This window comes from Nelusetta ayraudi, unplaced genomic scaffold (genome assembly GCF_046127955.1).
Source record: "Nelusetta ayraudi isolate G7.1 ecotype Tasmania unplaced genomic scaffold, CSIRO-AGI_Nayr_v1 ptg000110l, whole genome shotgun sequence".
NCBI classification, from domain to species: Eukaryota; Metazoa; Chordata; class Actinopteri; order Tetraodontiformes; family Monacanthidae; genus Nelusetta; species Nelusetta ayraudi.
This window is the reverse complement of record NW_027466160.1, coordinates 124,681-144,693: the sequence shown is the minus strand read 5'-3', so window position 1 is coordinate 144,693 and position 20,013 is coordinate 124,681. Positions and strand designations below refer to the sequence as shown.

Below are 20,013 nucleotides of genomic sequence, written 5' to 3'. Positions count from 1 at the left end.
CCCCTACCTGCTTTCCCAGGGCTCCTCCTCCTCCTCCCAGAACTCCTCTTCCTCCACCTGCTCCTCCTCCTCATCCTCCTCCCAGTGTTCTCTTCCTCCTCCTCACCCAGTTCTCCTCCTCCTGCGCCTCTTGCTCCTACCCCTCCTCCCCTCTCAATGTCCTCCTCCTCCTGCTCCTGCTCACCCAGGTTTCCTCCTCCTCCTCTCCTCCCGCAGGTCTCCAGCAGGTCAGGCCAGGGATGATGAGCCCCTCCTCCCCTGCTTGTGGTCCCAGTGTTCGGGTGGGCCCCCAGGGGGTCCGTGTGGGGGACTTTGCCCAGGGTGGCCTGTTCAAGGCCCCCATGCCCCCCCAGCAGGAAGTGTTTACAGGGGCGGGAGCCGCCCGCCGGGACCCCGCCAGGCCCTCAGACCTGAACTTTGGCTTTGCCGTGGCCCAGGACCAGTCCTTCCCCTCCAGCCCACTGTCGGGGCTGAGCTCCCCCCACCGCAGCCCCTATGCCCAGACCCCCGGGACCCCCGGCACCCCCGGCACCCCCCGGCCCGACTACAGTCAGCAGATGTCGGAGCCCTTCCCCCAGCAGTCGCCCCCCTACGCGGCCCCCCAGGCTCCGGGGACGCCCCGCCCTCACTCTGACCCCTCTTACCTGCAGACCCCCGCCCTCAGACTGGACCAGTACTCGCCCCGCCCCTCCCCCTCCCACCACAGCGTCGAGGCCTTCACCTCCAACCCCGGGGTGCCCCGCCCTTCCGGCACGGCCCCGCCTCTTCCAGGACCCTTTGGCCAGCCCCCAGGGGAGGCAGAGACCTTCGCCCAGACCCACCACCAGGTGTCTCCAGGGAGACAAGCCGACTCGTTTCCCAGAACCCCCAGCGGCGGCCACACTCCAAAGCATCCTGGGATGTCGGAGGAGGGCGGCTTCTCCAACCTGGCGGCTCGCACCCCGACTCACGACCCCTTTGACCAGGGTCACATGGCCGCGGAGAAGACTGCCAATGAGATGGCGGTGCTGGCAGCGGCCTCTCTGGATGGACCAATGAGCATCCTGCCTCAGCTGGGAGACTCGGAGGAGAAACTGAGACAGGTGAGTCTCTCCGGTGTCAGTCAGTGGGTCACAGGCTGACTTCTCCTGACTCCTCCCTCTACTAACTTCTGACTCCACCCTCTCCTGACTCCTCCCCCTCAGCGGCAGCGCCTACGGCAGCTCATCCTCAGGCAGCAGCAGCAGAAGAACGCCCTGCGACAGGACAAAGGTCTGTCTGAAGGACCTCTTGGATCTGCTGGACCTGCTGCTGCTGCTCCGGTGGCCCCTCCTCGGCCATGGGGCCCAGACAACTTCTCTGCCGCCGCCCCTCTAGCAGACCCCTTCGGACGGCCCCCGCCTCCTTACCCTGGCACAGGGAGGCCTGGCGGAGGAAGCGGAGTCCCAGCACCCAGGTTCCCTGGAGCATTCCCTGTGGAGCAGCAGCAGCAGCAGCAGCAGCAGAGGGGATTTGCGCCGAGCGCTGTGGTCCTCCCCAGGGATGGACTGCAGGGACCGGCCCCCAGGTGAGTCCTCTACTCACGTAACGACAGGTAGGTGGCACTCACATCAGTGACAATGTGGAGACGGCAGCCGACGGTGTTTCTCCTCTGCAGGTTCTCGGCTCCTCCTCCTGGCCTCCAGGACTCCTTCCTCCTCCGCCCCCCATCGCAAGGAGCCCCTGCCCACCTGAAGAGAACTGCTGACTTCACGGGGATCCGCCCACTTCCTGTCCAAACCGCCGCCGGTGCTCACTTGATCCCAGGTGTGTTTCCAGCATCCTGGTCTGAAGGTCAACATGAAGGTCTCTGCATCTGTGTTGTCAGTCACCCTCACGTTCCCCCTTCTCCCCCAGGTGTCCCCCAGCCCTTCCTCCCCCGCTCCCTCCCCCTCCAGCAGCACAGCATCATGGGACAGCCTTACATTGAGCTGAGGCACCGAGCGCCCGAGCACCGTCTCAGGATGGCCTTCGCCCACGAGCCACAGCAAGGGTCGCCGCTGGGCCAGCTGGTGCTGGAGCAGCAGCAGCAGCAGCAACAGCAGCTGGCCCCGCCCACTGCTCCCCTCGCCCAGGCTGCTGAGGCAGTGCTCCCGGGGTCTGACGGCATGGAGGAGCACCTGGAGGGGGAGGACTCGGCCGTAAAGGACCTGGAGGACGTGGAGGTGAAGGACCTGGTGGACCTAAACCTCAACCTGGACACCGAGGATGGTAGGCCATGCCCCCCACGGTCCTCTGGGGCAAGAGTCCATTAGGGCAGCAGCCGTCCGTCAATCAACCTCCTCTCCCACCCTCCACTGTCTCCAGGCAAAGAAGACCTGGACCTGGGCCCCAACGACCTCCACCTGGATGACTTCCTGCTGTCAGGGAAGTTCGACCTGATCGCCTACGCCGACCCCGAGCTGGACCTGGAGGACAAGAAGGACATGTTCAACGAGGAGCTGGACCTGGGCGAGGCCCAGGCAGAGGAAAGGGCCAGGAGATTGTCGGACGGCCAGGTGAAACAGGAAGTGGTCGACGACCTCTGCGGAGGTCACAGCAGAACCCCCAGAGGTCCCGGGGGAGAGGCAGCGGGCCTCCTCGGCAAGGTCAGTAGGTCAATCAGCAGTATGATACCGGCCAATCAATCAATCACCTGGTCTAGCTCATCTCTCCGACCTTTGACCCTTTGCGTCTCTCAGGTGGAGGCCTCTGTGTCAAGCGCTCAGGATCAGAGTCTGTCTGTGGGTGTGGCTCCCAGGGCCAACAGCCAATCAGGTGGAGGTGATCAGTCGATCAGCTTCATTGATGAGCTGCTGCGACGGACCTGCTGGACTCACTTGTCTCTTCTGATTCCAGGCCAGCAGTCCGTCTTCCAGCAGAGACCTTTCGGGCCCGGCCCCCCACACCCCATGCCCCTCCAGAGCTCCCAGGCCCACCTCCTTCTCAACAACCAGAACCAGATCCAGGACCCGGACCAGGACGAGGACCCGGACAGAGGCCGCCCCCTGCTGCTGGAGGAGCAGCCCCTCCTGCTGCAGGAGCTTCTGGACCAGGAGCGGCAGGAGCAGCAGCAGCAGAAGCAGATGCAGGCCCTGATCAGGCACAGGGCCACACCTGAGGCCGTGGTCCCCAACATGGGTAGGACCCTGTCCGCAGGGGGCACTGCAGGTCCGGGGGGGTGCCCCTACTTATCTGCCTCATCTCATACTGAGCGTGTGTGTGTGTGTATGTGTGTGTGTGTGTAGCAGACTTTGACTCCATCTCGGACCCCATCATGAAGGCCAAGATGGTGGCGCTGAAGGGCATCAACAAGGTCATGACCCAGGGAAACCTCAACCTCAACCCAATGGTCATCAACAGGTGAGTCCAGACCCAGCAGGAAAACAAAATTTAACAAATAAATAATAATGATATAAGATCTAAAAAAGTGGCAGTGTACAGATAAAGGCGTTGGAAGTCTTAACGTGTGTGTGTGTGTGTGTGTCAGGTTCCAGCAGGCTCCAGGGCCCCCCGTGGCTCCAGCTCCAGCTCCAGAAGGTGGTCTGCAGGTCCCGGCACCTGGACAGGTGTGTGTCACTGACCAGCAGGAGTTTTTGCTGGTAGTTTGGTGCAGTTAAACTACATGTTGTTGTCTTTTTGTTCCTCCTGCTACCAGGACGGGAAGCTGAGCCAGCAGCTGGTGCGGCCAAGCCCCCCCAGCTGTGGACCAGGATTCATGAGTGAGTGTCTGGAGTTCCGCTGGTGGTGCTGGTGCAGGTGCAGCAGCAGTTGGACCAACCAATGATGTCACTCCCCCTCCCTCCCGACTCTCCGCCTGCAGACTCGGAGCCCCAGCGACGGCAGTACGAGGACTGGCTGGGCGAGACCCAGCAGCTACTGCAGATGCAACAGCGCCTCCTGGAGGAGCAGATGGCCGCCCACCGCAAGGCCAAGAAGTCTCTGTCGGCCAAGCAGCGGACCGCCAAGAAGGCGGGCCGGGCTTTCCCCGAGGAGGACGCCACCCAGCTGAGGCACGTTGCCGAGCAGCAGGGCTCTGTGCAGAAGCAGCTGGAGCAGGTGTGCACGCACGCACACACACACACACACACACAAACAAAAACACACGTACAACCTCAGAGTCAGACAAACACTTTGACGTGTGTGTGTGTGTGTGTGTGTGTGTGTGTGTGTGTGTGCGTGTGTGCGCGTGTGTGTGCGTGTGCGCGCGTGTGTGTGCGTGTGCGCGCGTGCGTGCGTGCAGATCCGGAAGCAGCAGAAGGACCACGCCGAGCTGATCGAGGACTACAGGAGCAAACAGCAGCACAGGGTCCTGCAGCAGCAGCCCCTCTCACTTCCCCAGCAGGCCCCCTTGGTGGCACCACCCATGCAGACCCCGCTGGGAGGCCCTGCCCCCACAGCCGGGCCTGGCCCCGCCCCCATTCGGGTGCACATTGCGGCGGCCGCCGCCACCCCTGGCTGGGCCCCTGGCAGCAGGGCTGCAGGCATGGCCCCCCAGCGGCTGCCCCAGCCGGTGACCCCGGGCTTCAACGCGGCCCAGAGGGGCCCCAGTGGCGGGGCGCCCAGCAGGGGGGAAGGGGCCGGCCCACCTCGCCAGGTAACGAGACGCACAGCCGCATCAGACCTGAGCTGAATCCCAAAATCACCCACTGGTTACTGGGAGTTTAAGCGCTACGACAAAAATAACACTTGACTTTTCTACCTTTAGGTGAACTTTGACGACAACAACCCGTTCAGCGAGGGCTTCCAGGAGCGGGAGAGGAGAGAGAGGCTGAGGGAGCAGCAGGAGCGGCAGAGGGTGCAGCTGCTGCAGGAGGTCAGGAACTCTACCCCACACCACCACCACACACACACACACACACACACACACACACACACACACACACACACACACGTACCAGCCACACACGTCAGTTGACCCCTTACCCCTGTGTTCCTGCCACCCCTCCCAGGTGGAGCGGCACCGGGCCCAGCAGCAACAGAGGCTGGAGCTGGAGCAGCAGCAGCAGGCTCTCCTGGGCTCCTCGGCTGCTCCGCCCCTGCAGGGGGCGTCGTCCGGAGCTCCGCCCATCGGGGGGGAAGGCCTCTCCCAGATGCCCTTCTTCAGCTCGGAGCTGCCACAGGACTTCCTCCAGTCGCCGCCGCCGCCCCTGCCGCCATCGGGCACCTCAAGACCGCCCCCCAGCATGCAGCTCCAAGGCCACCAGCAGGGGGCACACATGGGCAGGGCCAGGTTCCCCGCCGCAGCACCCCCTCAGGACCACCAGGCTCAGCGCCTGGCTCTGGAGCCCTCCTCCTCCTCCCCCATCTCCACGTCCTCCTCCCCCGCCCACTTCCTGCAGCTCTACTCGGACCTCCTCTTGGAGAAGAGGAGCAGCAGCAGGAGGAGGGACGGAGATGACGTCTCTCTGTCCTCTCACTCTGATGACATTACGGCCCCGCCCACTCCGGCTCTCTCAGACACCTCCTGCTCGACTCCAACCCGCGGCGGCGGCGCCGACCAATCGGATGCCTCCTTGTCACTGAGCGTGTGCGGCCTGGCGCCGTCCTCGGAGCTGGAGAAGCAGCTGTCAGTGGCCCAGCAGCCCTACAGAAGTCTGGAGGTCAAGGTCAGTAGCTGCAGGTCAGCATGGAAGCCCACCAGCGGAAGGTGTCGGCTCCTCACTGTCTCTTCTGTCCCGCTCCTGCAGGAGGAGCGCCAGGAGGGAGGAGGAGCCTGCGGAGGAGGTCTGTTGAAGATGGAGGAGGACTTCTCCTCCTCCTGCTCTCCTCTCCAGGGGGACGCAGGGAAGGAGCTGCTCAGGCACCTGCTCAAGGACAAGCTCTCGCCTGCGACCACACCCTCGCCCAGGGCGCAGACCCCACCCACTGCCCGCTGCCAGCTGTCCAATGAGAGCATCCACTCTGAGGAGGAGGACAGACTGGGTTCCCAAGGCACCATGGTGAGCAGGGTTTCCTTGTTGTGTTATGGACCTGATGTTGGTCCTGATGTTGGACCCGATGTTGGTCCTGACCCACTTCCTGCTGCCTCCTCCAGGAGAACAGCCCGGACCTTCTGGACCCCTCCGGCAGGAAGAAGGCTCCACGCTGCAAGAGGCCAGCCAAGCCTGAGAAGGACAGAGCTCCTGCGAAGACCAAGAGGAGGAAGAGGGAGGATGAGGACAAGACCCTGTTGTCCTCCCACTGCTCCTCGGAGCCCTCCGTGACCCACCTGTCTCAGGTAGAGCAGCTCGGCTCCTGCTGGTGCTCCCTCTAGTGGTGACCCTGCTGCCCCCTCACTGACCAGGATGCTCCTTGGTTTCTCCCCTGCAGCTGCAGGTGCTGCCCCTCATGGAGCCCGTCCTGGGGGCCGACCTCAGCCTGTTCCCACCCTACGGCGGCTCCTCTCTGGGCGGGGACTCCCGGCTGACGGGCTCCTTCGGTAACGCCTCCCTGGACGGCGTGGGCGACTACTACTCGCAGCTCATCTACAAGGTGAGCCTGCTGCGCCCCCTGCAGCCGTGACTCCGTCTTGTTGATGTCCACTGACTGGCCTTCTTCTAACTCCACCTCTTTCTCCTTCACTTTCTCCTCCACCTCTTTCTCTTCCTCCTCCTCCTCGTCCACTTCCTCCTCCTCCACCAGAACAACCTGAGCAACCCCCCGACTCCTCCAGCCTCCCTGCCCCCCACACCGCCGCCCCTCCCCCGGCAAAAGCTGCTCAACGGCTTCGCCTCCACCGACGAGCTGTCCAGGAAGGACGTGCAGGCGGAGCAGGAAGGTTCGTGTGGGTCAGGTGGCCACCAGGGGTCGGCTCACTCCTCCTCCAGGTCGCTTTCCAGCCAGGTAATTGTTTCTCTCTCGGCCCGCAGGTGTGAAGAAGAAGAAGGGGGAGGAGCTAGTGTCCCTGAACCACAGCTCCAAGACGGTGGACGTGCCTGCCTCCCTGCCGACGCCGCCCCACAACACCCAGGAGGAGCTCAGGTGAGGTCCTCCACATCCATGCTGCAGTCCATTTGGGGGGAAATTGCTTTTTGGGACAGATGGGGTGTTTTGCTGCAGTACCTCAAGTGGCCAACAGGGAAAGAATTGGTTCTCCTGGTATTGTCCTCCTCCCCAGGGTCCAGAACAGCCCTGACAGCTACGTGCCGTCGTCGTCCCCGGAGAGCGAGGCCGACACAGAGGTCAGCCGCTACCCCGACCTGTCCCGGGTCAAGCTGGAGCCGCCCTCACCCTGCCCCTCCCCCCCCTTCCCCATCACCCCAAGTGCCTGCGGCAAAGGTGAGTGGGCCGCCTGACCATGTGACCACGTGAGCGGCCACGTCTCGCACGTCTTCAAACTTTGTCTCACTGTGTGTGTGCGTGTGCAGCCACCCTTGTCAAACAGGAAGTGAAGGCGGAGCCGGCTCAGGCCCCGCCCCCCTCCTCCAACACCGACCTGGTGACAGTTGCCATCACACTGAACCCCATCGCAGCTCAGGTGAACCATCGGTCATCATCATCAATCATCATCATGGCTAGCTGTTCCGCCCCTCCCTCCCCTCATGATGTCATCTCCACCATCTCTGTGTTGCAGAATGTGGCGGCCGTGATGTCGGCGGTGGCGCAGCTGCTGCGGGTGCCCGTCCCCACAGGCTACCAGCAGATGGCGCCCGTCGGCCCCCAGCGCAGCTCCCTGGCACTGCTGGCCGGAGTCCGGGTGCCCCTTGGCCAGGTACTGGGAGCACTGGAAGTAGTGGGGGCGGGGGGGGTTGTGGTGCATCTTCTATGATCAGAACAATCATGTGACTTGGTGTCGGAGGTTCTGATGAATTGACTGATTGTGTGTGCAGAGTTCGTCAGGAATTAGACCACAGAGGGCACCACCTGCTGCTTGGAACAAGGGTGAGTGTGTATCCCACACACACACACACACACGTCATTTGGCTGTTGAGATTTTTTTTCTGAACTCCTCTGACCCTCAGGTGTGAGGATGGACTCCCACCACCAGGGCGGCTCCACTGCCGCTGTTGTTGCTGCAGGACTTCAGTGTTGCAGCTACTGCAAGGGGCTGCTGGGAAAAGGAGTCCATGTGGTCAAACAGGTGGGAGTGACAGGACGGGCTGGCTGGACAGCAACAAAACACTGTCCCTTCTGGAAGAGACTGAGTGTGTGTATGTGTGGTCATGTGACAGGAGGGCCAGTCTGCAGCAGGAAGTGGCCTCTTGGCATTCTGCAGTCAGAAGTGCTTCGCCCTCCACTCAGCCGTGAACAAGGTTGGTTATCGCTTATCCGTCGGCTCATCATTGAGGAGTGAGCTTGAGGGGTGCAAGGGTGATGACATCACAGCACGGCGTGTGTGTGTCTTTCTCTCACCAGACCAGCCCACCGCCAGCGGTGGACCCGCCTCCCAGCCAAGCGCCGCCGCACCACTACACCAACAACATGTCCTCCATCGCCGTCCACTCCCTCCTCCACGTCCAGCAGGCCACGCCCCCTTCCGCCGCCTCGCCGCCACTCTCCTTCCCCACCGCCTCCACCATCACCCTGGAGGACAAGCCCCGCCCAGACAGCCTCAAGGTGGGCGTGGCCACTCATCTTTATGTCTGTGTTTCAGTCCCGCCCCTAATGTCCCCGCAGTAGTAGTTGTGAAAGAAAACACCCCTGACTTCTGATTGGTCCACAGGTGAAGGTGAAGCTGAAGCCCCGCCCCCGGGCGGTGCCAGGTGGCGAGGACTCGCCGTGTCCGGGCCGACACCTTAAGAGGGTGAAGGCCTGCCGCTGGAGGAGGTGGAGCATCAGCATCAAAGTCTGCGGGTGAGTCCTCCGCCCTCAGGTGGGGCAACGCCCCCTACTGGTGCTGGCTGTGGTCACACCAGGTGTCCCTGTTGGTGTCCGCAGTGAGGCAGCGATGGCGGCCACGCCCACGGAGGAGGAGCTGGACGCACTGCTGAGGAAGTTTGGGGCGTGTCTACGTCCTGAGCCGCTGCCCCGGGACCAGCGCCGCTGCTGCTTCTGCAACCAGCAGGGGGACGGACGGACAGACGGACCGGCACGCCTCCTCAACCTGGACCTGGACCTGTGGGTGAGTCACCAGCACCACCTGCACCTCGTCACCCAGCCTCCCCCGACTGCAGGTACCTGACCTGTGTGTGTGTGTGTGTGTGTGTGTGTGTGTGTGTGTGTGTGTGTGTGTGTGTGTGTGTGTGTGTGTGTCCAGGTGCACCTCAACTGCGCCCTGTGGTCCAGTGAGGTGTACGAGACGCAGGCCGGCGCCCTGATCAACGTGGAGCTGGCACTGAGACGAGGTCTGGCGCTGCGCTGCGCCCACTGCCAGCACACCGGCGCCACCAGTGGCTGCAACCGCCTGCGCTGCACCAACACCTACCACTTCACCTGTGCCATGCAGGCCAGCTGCACCTTCTTCAAGGTGGGTCCAGGTCTGCTGGTCCAGGTCTGCTGGTGCGGTGGTCCTATGCTCCAGGTGTCTCACCCGTCTCCCTCCTCCTCCAGGACAAGACCATGCTGTGTCACCTCCACAAGCCCAGGACGGTCCCTCTCAGCGGGGACAAGTCCTCCAGCTGCTCCCCCTCCTCTTCCTCCTCCTCCTCGTCTTCCTGCACCGCCGCCTCAGGCGGCAACCCCGAGCCGTCCTCGCTCGCGGCGGCGACCTCCGACCCCTACGACTCGGAGCTGCGCTGCTTCGCCGTCTTCCGGCGAGTGTTTGTGCAGCGGGACGAGGCGCGGCAGATCGCGGCGGTGGTGCAGCGCGGCGAGCGCCAGCACACCTTCCGCGTGGGCAGCCTGCTCTTCCGCTCGGTGGGCCGCCTCCTCCCGCATCACATGACCACCTTCCACAACCAGGCCGCCATCTTCCCCATCGGCTACCACGCCAACCGCATCTACTGGAGCATGCGCCACCTCCACAGGTGAGGCTGCGTCCTGATTGGTCCGTCCCTCTGGTTGGTCTCTTCTCTTTTCAGACCATGGGGGATGAGATGAGTGCAGATTGTATCTCATGTGGGCGGTGCTTTTTCATTCCTTCATTCATTTATTTATTTATTTATCTATTTTATCTTTTCTTATTACTTTGGAATTTGTGTTTTATCTTGCTCGACACTTTGGAAACCCTGTGTTTTTCAAAGCGCATCGCATTGGTTTGGGTGGTGACAGGGTTCTGACCTGCTCTCTGATTGGTCCGCAGCCGCTGCAAGTACATGTGCTACCTGGAGGAGCAGGAAGGAGTGCCGCTCTTCAAGATCAAGGTGGTGGAGAAGGGCTACGACGACCTGGTCCTCACAGGGCCCTCGCCCAAAGGTGTGACCTCTGACCCATGAGTAGCAGACAGCAGGAAGTGAACAGCGCGACCGGAGTCAGCTGACTGAGCGTGTGTGTGTGTGTGTGTGTGTGTCTGCGCAGCCGTGTGGGAGCAGGTGCTGGAGCCGGTGGCCCAGATGAGGCTGTCCAGCGGGACGCTGAAGCTGTTCCCCGTTTACCTGAAGGGTGAAGACCTGTTTGGACTGACGACCTCGGCCGTGACCAGGATCATCGAGTCGGTGCGTCACACACGAGTTTCAGTGCAGTAAAAACACACATTTAACTCAATTCTCATATGCTTACATTATGCAACGTATATCGGTGTCGTGCTATCGACTCATACTTACCAATACCTGATACTGGTACCAGTATCGATACTATCGATCCCTATTAATCAAGTGTGTGTGTGTGTGTGTGTGTGTGTAGCTGCCGGGGGTGGAGGGCTGTGAACGCTACACCTTCCGCTACGGCAGGAATCCCCTGATGGAGTGGCCCCTGGCCTTTAACCCCACTGGTTCTGCCCGGTCTGAACCCAAAGCCTGCCAGGCCAAGAGGTACTCACCCCCCGACCCCCTCCCATGCCTCTCTCTCTCTGGCTTGGACCCAGGCGTTGACGCCTCTCGCCCACTCCCTCCCTCTCTCCCAGGCCCACCCTGCTGACCAGTGTCGCCCCCCGGTGTCAGGGCACGGTGGGCTCCATCGTGGGCATGGTGCCTGGCGTGCTCTCTCTCTTGCCGGGCGAGTCGGTGGCCGGTGCCCACCAGGGCCGCCACTCCAAGTCGTCCCAGTACCGCCGCATGAAGAGCGAGTGGAAGACCAACGTGTACCTGGCCCGCTCCCGCATCCAGGTCAGATCATCATGAGAACCAGATGCGATATGATCTTATGTCACCATTATATCTGTATCATTTTATTTTTTAAAGTCATTCAGAGGACTTTCCAGAGCGCCTCAAGGTTAAAAGCACAGGAAAGCTGCTCTGGAAGATGCAGGCTGTGCTGCCCCCTGCTGGACAGAGAGCGATGGTGCAGCCTGACAGGAGGAGGTGTTTCTGGAGGGTGACAGGTGTAGCGGGCGAGCAAGTGTGTTACAATGTGTGTGTGTGTGTGTGTGTGTGTGTGTGTGCGCGTGCAGGGCCTGGGTCTGTACGCAGCCCGGGACATCGAGAAGTGCACCATGGTCATCGAGTACATCGGCACCATCATCAGGAGCGAAGTGGCCAATCGCAAGGAGCGGCTGTACGAGTCGCAGGTAACACACACACACACACACACACACACACACACACACACACACACACACACACACAGGGAGACACAAGGCATCTCTAAATGACTCTGTGATGACTCTCTGCCTTGGCGTGTGTGTGTGTGCGTGCAGAACCGGGGTGTGTACATGTTCCGGATCGACAATGACTACGTGATCGACGCCACCATCACCGGAGGACCAGCCAGGTGAGGTCCTGCTGAGGCCCGGGAGGTCACGTGACCTCAACAGACCTCCAACGACAGGTCTTTGACTCCGCCCCCCCCCTCCCCCTCTGTGTGACCGACAGGTACATCAACCACTCGTGTTCGCCCAACTGCATCACCGAGGTGGTGACGGTGGAGAAGGAGAACAAGATCATCATCAGCTCCTGCAGGCGCATCCAGAGAGGAGAAGAGGTAGGCGGCCGACGGCCAATCACCAGCCGCCACACACACTCGTTGGCCAATCAGGCGCTGACACTCGTCTCTCTCTCTCTCTCTCTCTCTCTCTCTCTCCCAGTTGTCGTACGACTACAAGTTCGACCTGGAGGACGACCAGCACAAGATCCCCTGTCACTGTGGAGCCGTCAACTGCCGCAAATGGATGAACTGAGCGCGCACACACACACACACACACACACACACACACCTTCAGGCAGCTCTCGCCCCTCACCCCCTCCCCCTTGGTGCTTTCGTGGCTCAGTCTCCGTGGGCAGAGCTCCAGTTCTATTGGTCTGATCAGGAGGTGGAGGGATGGAGCTTGTAAAAGAGAGGGCGGGGCTAATGACAGAGGGGGCGGGGCTAACCAAGAGGCTGGTTCCTCTGTGTTTGTATATTGATGTATATTTGACCGAATGTCGTCCTCAAAGGGAGGCTCCTCATCTTGCACTAAGACGCACACACACACACACACACACAAACACACACACACTTGATTCTTCCTCCCTCCCTCCTTTGTTAATTTCCTGTAAAATAAGAGCTGTTTCCTGTCTGTATTTATTACTGAATGAAGCTATTTTCTGAGGCTGCGCCGCCCAGCGGAGCCATGCGGAGCGTCACTGCGTCACTGTAAATAATGTGTATGATACGAGAGACGTGACTCCGCCCACAGCTCCTTGACCATCCTCATCCTCACCTTCATCAGCTGCAGGGGGCGCTGTTTGTGTTTGTGTCCGGCGCGTCGGACAATTTCTGCGGCCTTTCTTCAGAGTTCAGCGTCTCTGTGTTTTGTGTTTTTTTGGGGGGGGTTTTTTAGCCTCTTTTTTTTCTTTTTCTTTTTGTGTTTTTTGTTGTTGTTTTTGTTTTTCCCAACCAGCATTTGGGCTGCAGGCTGTGGTCTGTGTGTCTCCTGCTGCCGGTGCAGGGCAGCCAGTATCAGGATGCTGCTGTACACACAATTCAAGCCTTTTTTTTTTTTAATTATTATTATTATTATTATTATTATTATGATAATGGGATTTAAACAGCGTGATGACGATGATGATGATGATGATGATGATGAAAATGATGATTTTTGTTTTGATGGGAAAATGTTGAATCTGATTTAGAATCATTTACAGAAAATAAAATATTTTACATCTTGAAAAAACGTTTTTTCTGATCTCTGTTTGGTGTGGGGTCGGGGGTCAGAGGCCAGTGGGCACATGGAAATATGTTTTATACAAAATTAACTTTTGCCCTCGCCGACACAACATCCAGGTGTGAGACTTGACGAAGGGAAGTCTCACACCAGCACGGTGCCACAGAGCTGCAATTCTCTTCGCCACCGGTTCCCCTCCGTCCTTCCGGTTCTTGCTTTAATTTGGAGGGTAAAAGCGGAAATCGCCTTATTGTGCTACTAGTGTGACGTGCGCCGTAAACTTGGTCCAAACCCCGGAGTGTGTGAGTGAGTGAGTGTCGCGGATGATGAGTCGGTGACTGGACCAGCAGTCCGCCTTGCCTGTGTTTGACTCCGGCCGGTAACAGAACGGAAACGGAAACAAGGCTTCCCTAGTACCGCTGAGCAACCCCGCTGCAAGCCGATGGATCGCGGGTAGGAGTTGAATGCAACTCCGTCGTCAGACAGAGAGGAGCCCGAAATCTGACTTCGCCAGCGAGACGCGTTCCGTCTCTGGGGCTAACCGAGGTATGCTATGTTAGCGGCTTCCATTATCGGACAAGCTAGCGCGGTTCGGTGAGTTTTCACCGGTTTCCGTCCAGCGCCACAGCGGCTGCGCGTCTCTCGCGGACCCTCTGCTAGGCTCGTCTTTCCTGCTGTGAAATATTCGCACTGGAGCAGCTTTAAACTGGACGTGTTTTGCAGAATCGCCGGGGTCTGTTAAGGCCATTCGGGATGTGCAGGAGTTCCGAGGAGCTCTCCCTCTGAAAGTAGGTGAATTAAACGGTGAATCTCGGCCTGTTGGCCGTCGGAGCGCCGGTCAGTGAGGTCGGTGGGCTGTGATGGATCTCAACGAGCTTGTCCGTCATTCGGCCTCAACAATCAATCGATTAGAAATAGTCTGGCGTGTTGTTTCCTATGAGTTCTGCTCCACCGCTGAGCCTATGCTCGGCCTGCTGCAGCTGTTTCCGTCACAGGTGGTGTGTAGATTAGTGGGACTGGGTTGAGTTTTAACTTAAGTCAGCTGAGCTGCGGTGTGTGATGGGTTACAGTTTACAAGCCGGCTGCAGTGAGCGTGAAACATTGACTGCAGATCACCTGACACTCACCTGGAACCACCCCACCCCCCCGTTCGAGGACGTCACCTTATAGTAAAGGTGGATGAATAAGTGATTGGATCTGTTCATTGATGGAGATCATGTCTGTGAACGCAACATTTCTTTCAGTTTTTGCAGCCTGTGTTGTCTCACTCTGTCCACCAGAGGGCAGAGCAGCAGTACGAGGCGCCGTTGTTGCGCTGATTTGAGCTCAGCCCTTTCCATCCTAGATTTAAAAATTCCCAGTGTTGTCGGTGAGATTGTGACTGGGGAACTTTATTGGTCTTCAGATCACGATCAGGAGTCTTGAGCTCTGCTTCTGCACCTGCGAACACTGTGCTTGCATAGCCAAAGTGAGGTAGCCTTGTCAGCGCCCCCTGCAGTCAGTCCTGTCTCTCTCTGCCTCCTTCTCTCTCTCTCTCTCTCTCTCTCTCTGTGCAGCACTGTAATGTAAAGCGATGCTCGCTCGGCCACCATGGCCAGTGTGACGCTGAGGTTCTTCTGCTACGGCTGCCTCGTCACCTCGGTCACATGGTCCGTCCTCCTCTTCCTCTACTTCAACCTGGGGGCGGATCCTGGCAGCGCTAGGACTCCCATGCAGCACCGCAGTCAGTCAGTCACGAAGGACCAGGCCCGGCACAGGGCCCGCCCCCAGCTCCAGCCGGCCAATCAGGGAGCAGAGCTTTCTCCAGAGATGGGTGAGTGGACGAGGACCCTGGACTCTGGTCTCTGTCCTTGACCCTGGACCCTGATCCCTGACCCTGGTCTATGACTCTGGATCCTAACTCTAGTCCTTGACCCTGGACCCTGACTCTGGACCCTGTCTCTGGACCTTTCCCTGGTCCTTGGCCCTGGACTCTGCTCCTGGTCACTGATCCTGGACCCCGGACCCTGACCCTGATCACTGGCCCTGGACCCTGAGTCTCGACCCTGTCTCTGATGCTTGACTCTGGTCCCTGACCCCGGTCCTTGTCTCTCCTCCAGGAATGATCTTCAGCGAGGCGGACCAGCAGCTGAGGGACAGCGGCTACCACCGACACGCCTTCAACGTCCTGATCTCCACCAGACTGGGTTCCCACCGCGAGCTGCCAGACACCAGAGACCCCCAGTAAGCCCCTCCTCCGCCTGGACCGCAGCAGCCCAGCAGGGCCCTGTGGCTGAGCACCGTCTGTCTGTCTGTCTGCAGGTGTCGGGACAAGGTGTATCCCTCGACGCTGCCGTCTGCCAGCGTGGTCATCTGCTTCTTCAACGAGGCCTTCTCTGCTCTGCTGAGGACCGTGCACAGCGTACTGGACCGAACGCCGTCCTACCTGTTGCACGAAATCATCCTGGTGGATGACCACAGTGAGCTGGGTAAGTCCTGGTCCTGTTCCTATTCCTGGTTCTGGCCCCCGGTCCTGCCATCTAGCTCCCTGCTGTGTCTCTTCAGACGAGCTGAAGGAGGACCTGGACCGGTACCTGAAGGACCATCTGGACCGCAAGGTCCGCCTGGTGAGGAACCCCAGGAGGGAGGGGCTCATCAGGGGCCGCATGATTGGAGCATCGCACGCCAGCGGTGAGTCCCGCCTCTGCAGACCTGCTGCCCCCCCCCCACACACACACACACACACCCCACTGTGACGGTGTGTGTCTGCATGTCCAGGCCAGGTCCTGGTCTTCCTGGACAGCCACTGCGAGGTGAACCGGGCCTGGCTGCAGCCCCTGCTGGCGCTGATCCAGCAGGACCGCCGCACCGTGGTCTGTCCCGTCATCGACATCATCTCGGCCGACACACTCGCCTACTCGCCCTCGCCCATCGTCCGCGGCGGCTTCAACTGGGGTCTGCACTTCAAGTGGGACCCCGTCCCCCCTGCCGAGCTGCACGGCCCCGGGGGGTCCACGGGCCCCATCAGGTGACCCTTGACCCCTGACTTCTAAATCTTCCCTCCATGCTCACGTTGAACAGTGAAATTAGAACAAGACCAAACAAACACAGTGATGTAATAATGATAATAATACCAATTTACTTGTGGCTCCTCCCCCCTTTGCCCCCCCCCCTCCAGGTCCCCCACCATGGCGGGCGGGCTCTTCGCCATGGACAGGAAGTACTTCAGCGAGCTGGGCCAGTACGACGGCGGCATGGACATCTGGGGCGGGGAGAATCTGGAGATCTCCTTCAGGGTGAGTGGAGTCAGTGAGAGGAGACCCCGCCTCCTCAGCCCATGTGACCAGTCTTCTGCTTGTGTGTGTGTGTGTGTGTAGATCTGGATGTGTGGCGGCCAGCTGCTCATCCTGCCCTGCTCCAGGGTGGGACACATCTTCAGGAAGCGGCGGCCCTACGGCTCCCCGGGAGGCCAGGACACCATGGCCCACAATTCCCTGCGGCTGGCGCACGTGTGGATGGACGAGTACAAGGCGAGCACGCATGCACACACACACACACACACACTAGTCTGGTCCTGGTGCTGGTGCTGGTCCAAGTCTTGGTCTGGCATTGGTCTTAGACCTGGTCTGGTCCTGTTCCAGGATCTAACCTGGTCCTGGTCATATTCCTGTACTGGTCCTGACCTCTGGCCTCTGACCTCTGACCTCCCCTCTCAGGAGCAGTACCTGTCGCTGCGGCCGGAGCTGCGGGGGCGGGGCTTTGGTGACGTCAGCCAGCGGGTGGCGCTGCGCCAGCGGCTGCAGTGCAAGTCGTTCCGCTGGTACCTGGACACCGTCTACCCAGAGATGCAGACCGGCGCCGCCGGTGCTGGCGGCCGGCAGCAGCCGCCACCGCCTTTCGTCAACAAGAGCCTGAGGAGGCCCAAAGTCCTGCAGAGGGGACGGGTACCTGAACGCACCGCCTGCCTTCTATCTATCTATCTGTCTGTCTGTCTGCCTTCCTGCCTGCCTGCCTGTCTGCCTGCCTGTCTGTCTGGTCACATGACTGGCTTCCTTTTCTTGCTCCAGCTGAGGAACCTGGCCAGTGGCCGCTGCCTGGTGGCACAGAGCCGCGCCAGCCAGAAGGGCGGCGCCGTGGTGCTGAGGTCATGTGACCCCCAGGAGCCTGAACAGGTGAGCAGGGCAGCCACTGCACTGACTGTGTGTGTGTGTGTGTGTGTGTGTGTGTGTGTGTGTGTGTGTGTGTGTGTGTGTGTGTGTGTGGCTACACGGGTGCCGTACACCTTCCGTTATCTTCGCACTTTCTATTGGCCTGCATCTTCTAAACTAACCCCACCCCACCACCCCCAGGTGTGGAGCTATGACGAGGAGGGTCAGCTGATCCTGGCCGGCCTACTGTGTCTGGATGTGTCGGAGGTTCGCACCTTCGACCCCCCCAGGCTGATGAAGTGTCACGGCTCGGGGGGGTCGCAGCAGTGGAGCCTGGCGGTGAGGCACACGCACACACAGATGTTGCTTTAATGTAACCAAAGCAAAGGACCCTGGACCTTACTTTGCCCAGGCCTGGTCTAAACTCCGCCCCTGACTCCACCTCTCCTCTCTGACTCCGCCCCCCCGCCCCCACCACCTCCAGAAGTCCAACCGTCTGTACCAGGTGTCGGTGGGTCAGTGTCTCTCCGCCTCTCAGCCAATCGGTGCCAAGGGCTATGTCTCCATGGCCATCTGCAGTACCTCGCCCGACCAGCAGTGGCGGCTGGACGACTGACTCTGCCCCACGCCCCTCCCGACGATGATGTCATCAGCAGTTTTTTAAATGGAAGAGGCCCTTTTAGTTTCTCAGGTTTTTTTTGTTTTGTTTTAACCCGGGGGCGGCGCCGACCGAGGCTCCCCCCACAGACTGTGTGATGTCATCAGCAGTGGACAATTTTACTGCTTTTAATGTTTGTGTGCTTTCACCTCTGATTTCAAACTTTGACATGAGATGTTTAATAAATAGTAATTATTGCTGTTGTTTATCCCCAGTGTTGTTGTTGTTGTTGTTGTTTACTCACCAATCAACTCTAGCGGTGGGAGTGATGTCACTCAAACAGTCCGTCCTCTTAGAACCTGTTTTATATTATTTTTATTATTCGACTCGTAAAGTCTTGCGTGCCCCACCATTTTCACTCATACCTGAGCCGCCAGCAGGGGGCGATGGAGCCCAGTACCGCTCATTGACCGCCCCGTTTTCCTTTGCTAATGAGCGACGCCAACGACAGTGACGGTGTAAGTGTAGGTACAGCATCTGTCCGGGGTTGTGGAATGTGTCCGGGCTCCTACGGCAACGCTATTAGGACAAACTACATCGCGGTTTGTCCAGAGCGCGGAATTTTACGGCAACTCTGTTAAGACAAACGACATTGCGGTCGGTAATTGAACGGCATGAGGCTGGTTTGTTTGGATTAGTGATTGATTCACTTCCGCCCGGGACCGGAAGCTGCTGCTGCTGCAGCAGGAGGCGCAGCATCGTCCTCAGTCCAGGTGAGTCCAGATCCAGGTAGAATAAAAAACACGATACCATTGTTTGTGGAGCTGAACGCGCGTACGACGTCACAGCTTGGGGCTCAGCGGCCGCTCATCTGCCCACAGCTGGGTTCAATTCAGTGTTGCTCATTGAGTGGAAACAGCGCCACCAGCTGGTCGGTCGGTCCGTCTGCTCTGTCACGGGCTCTTCTGTCTCACGCACACACCGGCAGGGTTAATGTGACATCATGCAGTCGAGTGGCTGCCTCCTGATTGGACGAGCACATTGAGCAGACGTCTCCCTGATAAACACCAACAGATGGAGACAAACTGTATTGATCAGCAGAAACATGGTGTGATTGACTGATTAGTGTGCGTGTGTGTGAGAGAGAGAGAGAGGGAGAGAGAGAGAGAGAGAGAGAGAGAGAGGTTTTGCCCTCTGCCTCTCTTCTTCTTTTTCTTCTTAGATCAGATTAGATAAAACTTTATTATTCCCAAAGGAAATTCAGGCAGGAAGTGAAGACCACCAAGAAGTCCAACAGAACTGTGTTGACCTCAACACTTCATCTTCATCACCTCCTCCTCCTCCTCCTCCTCTCATCTGGAGGTTAACTACTGCCGTGCGTGTCTGTGTGTGTGTGTGTTTTAATCAGCACTGAGTGCAGTGTGTTTCTGGACGGAGACGATTAGCCGCCTGCAGCTGATCAATACAGAGATCAATACTGTGGATGGCGAGGGGAGAGGGCGGTGTGTGCGTGTGTGTGTGTGTGTGTGTGTGTGTGTGTGTGTGTGTGTGCGCGCGCGCACGTGTGTGTATGTTTGTGTGTGTGTGTGTGTGTGTAAACATGTTTTACATAAGAAAGTCGTCAATGGAGCTCCCAGTTTGGGGTTCAAACTGGGGCCAACACACACACACACACACACTGATGCACAAACACAACACGGTTCTTCCTCACACTCACAGTCCTCACAGTGGCTGTAAGTGAGTTAGAGGCTCTCACTCCATCACACAGGTTGAGTTACAGCGTGTGTGTGTGTGTTCGTGTGAGAAAGAGAGAGTGAGAGTAATGTGATCTGTGCACACACACACACTCACACACACACACACACACACACACACACACACACACACTCACCTTCCCGTCAGCCGTACACAAACACTCCCGCTGTGTGTTGGCGCTGCTCCTCCTCCTCAGGAGGCTGCAGATCGATGAGAGCAGATCAGTGATCCATTAGTTCGGACTGAGCAGCACGAGAGGAGAAGAGGCACGATCTGCCTCAGCCACACACCTGTGACCACCTGTCTGTCTGTTTGCACTGCGACCTGTCTGTCTGAGCTCCAGTGTGGAGGAGGTGGTGGTGATGATGAAGATGATGAGGAAGAAGCTTTCCCTTATTTGTTTTTGTGAGTGCAGCTGTTCAGTCAAATTGTGTTGC

At 59.2% G+C, this 20,013-nt stretch overlaps 2 protein-coding genes across 13 annotated transcripts in view; both read left to right on the top strand.

Moving 5' to 3' along the window:
- LOC142903458 (histone-lysine N-methyltransferase 2C-like) overlaps positions 1 to 13,105 on the top strand; it is a 33,366-nt gene extending 20,261 nt beyond the window's left edge. For 5 of the 10 annotated variants that reach the window (XM_076049090.1, XM_076049089.1, XM_076049084.1 and 2 more), the window contains 38 exons: positions 217 to 1,082; positions 1,185 to 1,546; positions 1,637 to 1,785; positions 1,876 to 2,229; positions 2,326 to 2,606; positions 2,700 to 2,781; positions 2,857 to 3,138; positions 3,246 to 3,360; positions 3,488 to 3,566; positions 3,656 to 3,719; positions 3,821 to 4,056; positions 4,241 to 4,594; positions 4,706 to 4,813; positions 4,950 to 5,606; positions 5,688 to 5,939; positions 6,035 to 6,217; positions 6,310 to 6,471; positions 6,619 to 6,757; positions 6,849 to 6,960; positions 7,097 to 7,257; positions 7,347 to 7,456; positions 7,553 to 7,690; positions 7,809 to 7,860; positions 7,941 to 8,059; positions 8,151 to 8,231; positions 8,335 to 8,535; positions 8,642 to 8,772; positions 8,857 to 9,040; positions 9,176 to 9,385; positions 9,469 to 9,884; positions 10,160 to 10,272; positions 10,375 to 10,511; positions 10,699 to 10,826; positions 10,919 to 11,120; positions 11,405 to 11,521; positions 11,651 to 11,724; positions 11,826 to 11,934; positions 12,038 to 13,105. In XM_076049090.1, the coding sequence (XP_075905205.1) occupies positions 217 to 1,082; positions 1,185 to 1,546; positions 1,637 to 1,785; positions 1,876 to 2,229; positions 2,326 to 2,606; positions 2,700 to 2,781; positions 2,857 to 3,138; positions 3,246 to 3,360; positions 3,488 to 3,566; positions 3,656 to 3,719; positions 3,821 to 4,056; positions 4,241 to 4,594; positions 4,706 to 4,813; positions 4,950 to 5,606; positions 5,688 to 5,939; positions 6,035 to 6,217; positions 6,310 to 6,471; positions 6,619 to 6,757; positions 6,849 to 6,960; positions 7,097 to 7,257; positions 7,347 to 7,456; positions 7,553 to 7,690; positions 7,809 to 7,860; positions 7,941 to 8,059; positions 8,151 to 8,231; positions 8,335 to 8,535; positions 8,642 to 8,772; positions 8,857 to 9,040; positions 9,176 to 9,385; positions 9,469 to 9,884; positions 10,160 to 10,272; positions 10,375 to 10,511; positions 10,699 to 10,826; positions 10,919 to 11,120; positions 11,405 to 11,521; positions 11,651 to 11,724; positions 11,826 to 11,934; positions 12,038 to 12,130 (7,613 nt within the window). In that variant the 3' untranslated portion in view covers positions 12,131 to 13,105. The remainder of the gene's footprint in view (positions 1 to 216; positions 1,083 to 1,184; positions 1,547 to 1,636; positions 1,786 to 1,875; positions 2,230 to 2,325; positions 2,607 to 2,699; positions 2,782 to 2,856; positions 3,139 to 3,245; positions 3,361 to 3,487; positions 3,567 to 3,655; positions 3,720 to 3,820; positions 4,057 to 4,240; positions 4,595 to 4,705; positions 4,814 to 4,949; positions 5,607 to 5,687; positions 5,940 to 6,034; positions 6,218 to 6,309; positions 6,472 to 6,618; positions 6,758 to 6,848; positions 6,961 to 7,096; positions 7,258 to 7,346; positions 7,457 to 7,552; positions 7,691 to 7,808; positions 7,861 to 7,940; positions 8,060 to 8,150; positions 8,232 to 8,334; positions 8,536 to 8,641; positions 8,773 to 8,856; positions 9,041 to 9,175; positions 9,386 to 9,468; positions 9,885 to 10,159; positions 10,273 to 10,374; positions 10,512 to 10,698; positions 10,827 to 10,918; positions 11,121 to 11,404; positions 11,522 to 11,650; positions 11,725 to 11,825; positions 11,935 to 12,037) is intronic. The other 5 variants (XM_076049091.1, XM_076049083.1, XM_076049092.1 and 2 more) reach the window with 4 other exon arrangements.
- A 255-nt stretch (positions 13,106 to 13,360) lies between these two features.
- galnt11 (UDP-N-acetyl-alpha-D-galactosamine:polypeptide N-acetylgalactosaminyltransferase 11 (GalNAc-T11)) lies at positions 13,361 to 17,977 on the top strand. 3 transcript variants are annotated; one of them, XM_076049140.1, is made up of 12 exons: positions 13,365 to 13,642; positions 14,653 to 14,909; positions 15,196 to 15,319; positions 15,398 to 15,564; positions 15,641 to 15,766; positions 15,854 to 16,103; positions 16,254 to 16,371; positions 16,453 to 16,605; positions 16,792 to 17,019; positions 17,143 to 17,247; positions 17,425 to 17,562; positions 17,708 to 17,977. In XM_076049140.1, exons 2-12 carry the CDS (start codon positions 14,687 to 14,689, stop codon positions 17,837 to 17,839), a joined length of 1,764 nt encoding a protein of 587 aa, XP_075905255.1. In that variant the 5' UTR covers positions 13,365 to 13,642; positions 14,653 to 14,686; the 3' UTR covers positions 17,840 to 17,977. The 3 variants fall into 3 exon arrangements, with proteins under 3 accessions (XP_075905257.1, XP_075905255.1, XP_075905256.1); XM_076049141.1 differs by lacking the exon at positions 13,365 to 13,642 and adding an exon at positions 13,700 to 13,884; XM_076049142.1 differs by lacking the exon at positions 14,653 to 14,909 and having other exon boundaries at positions 13,361 to 13,642.
- The last annotated feature ends 2,036 nt before the right edge of the window (positions 17,978 to 20,013 follow it).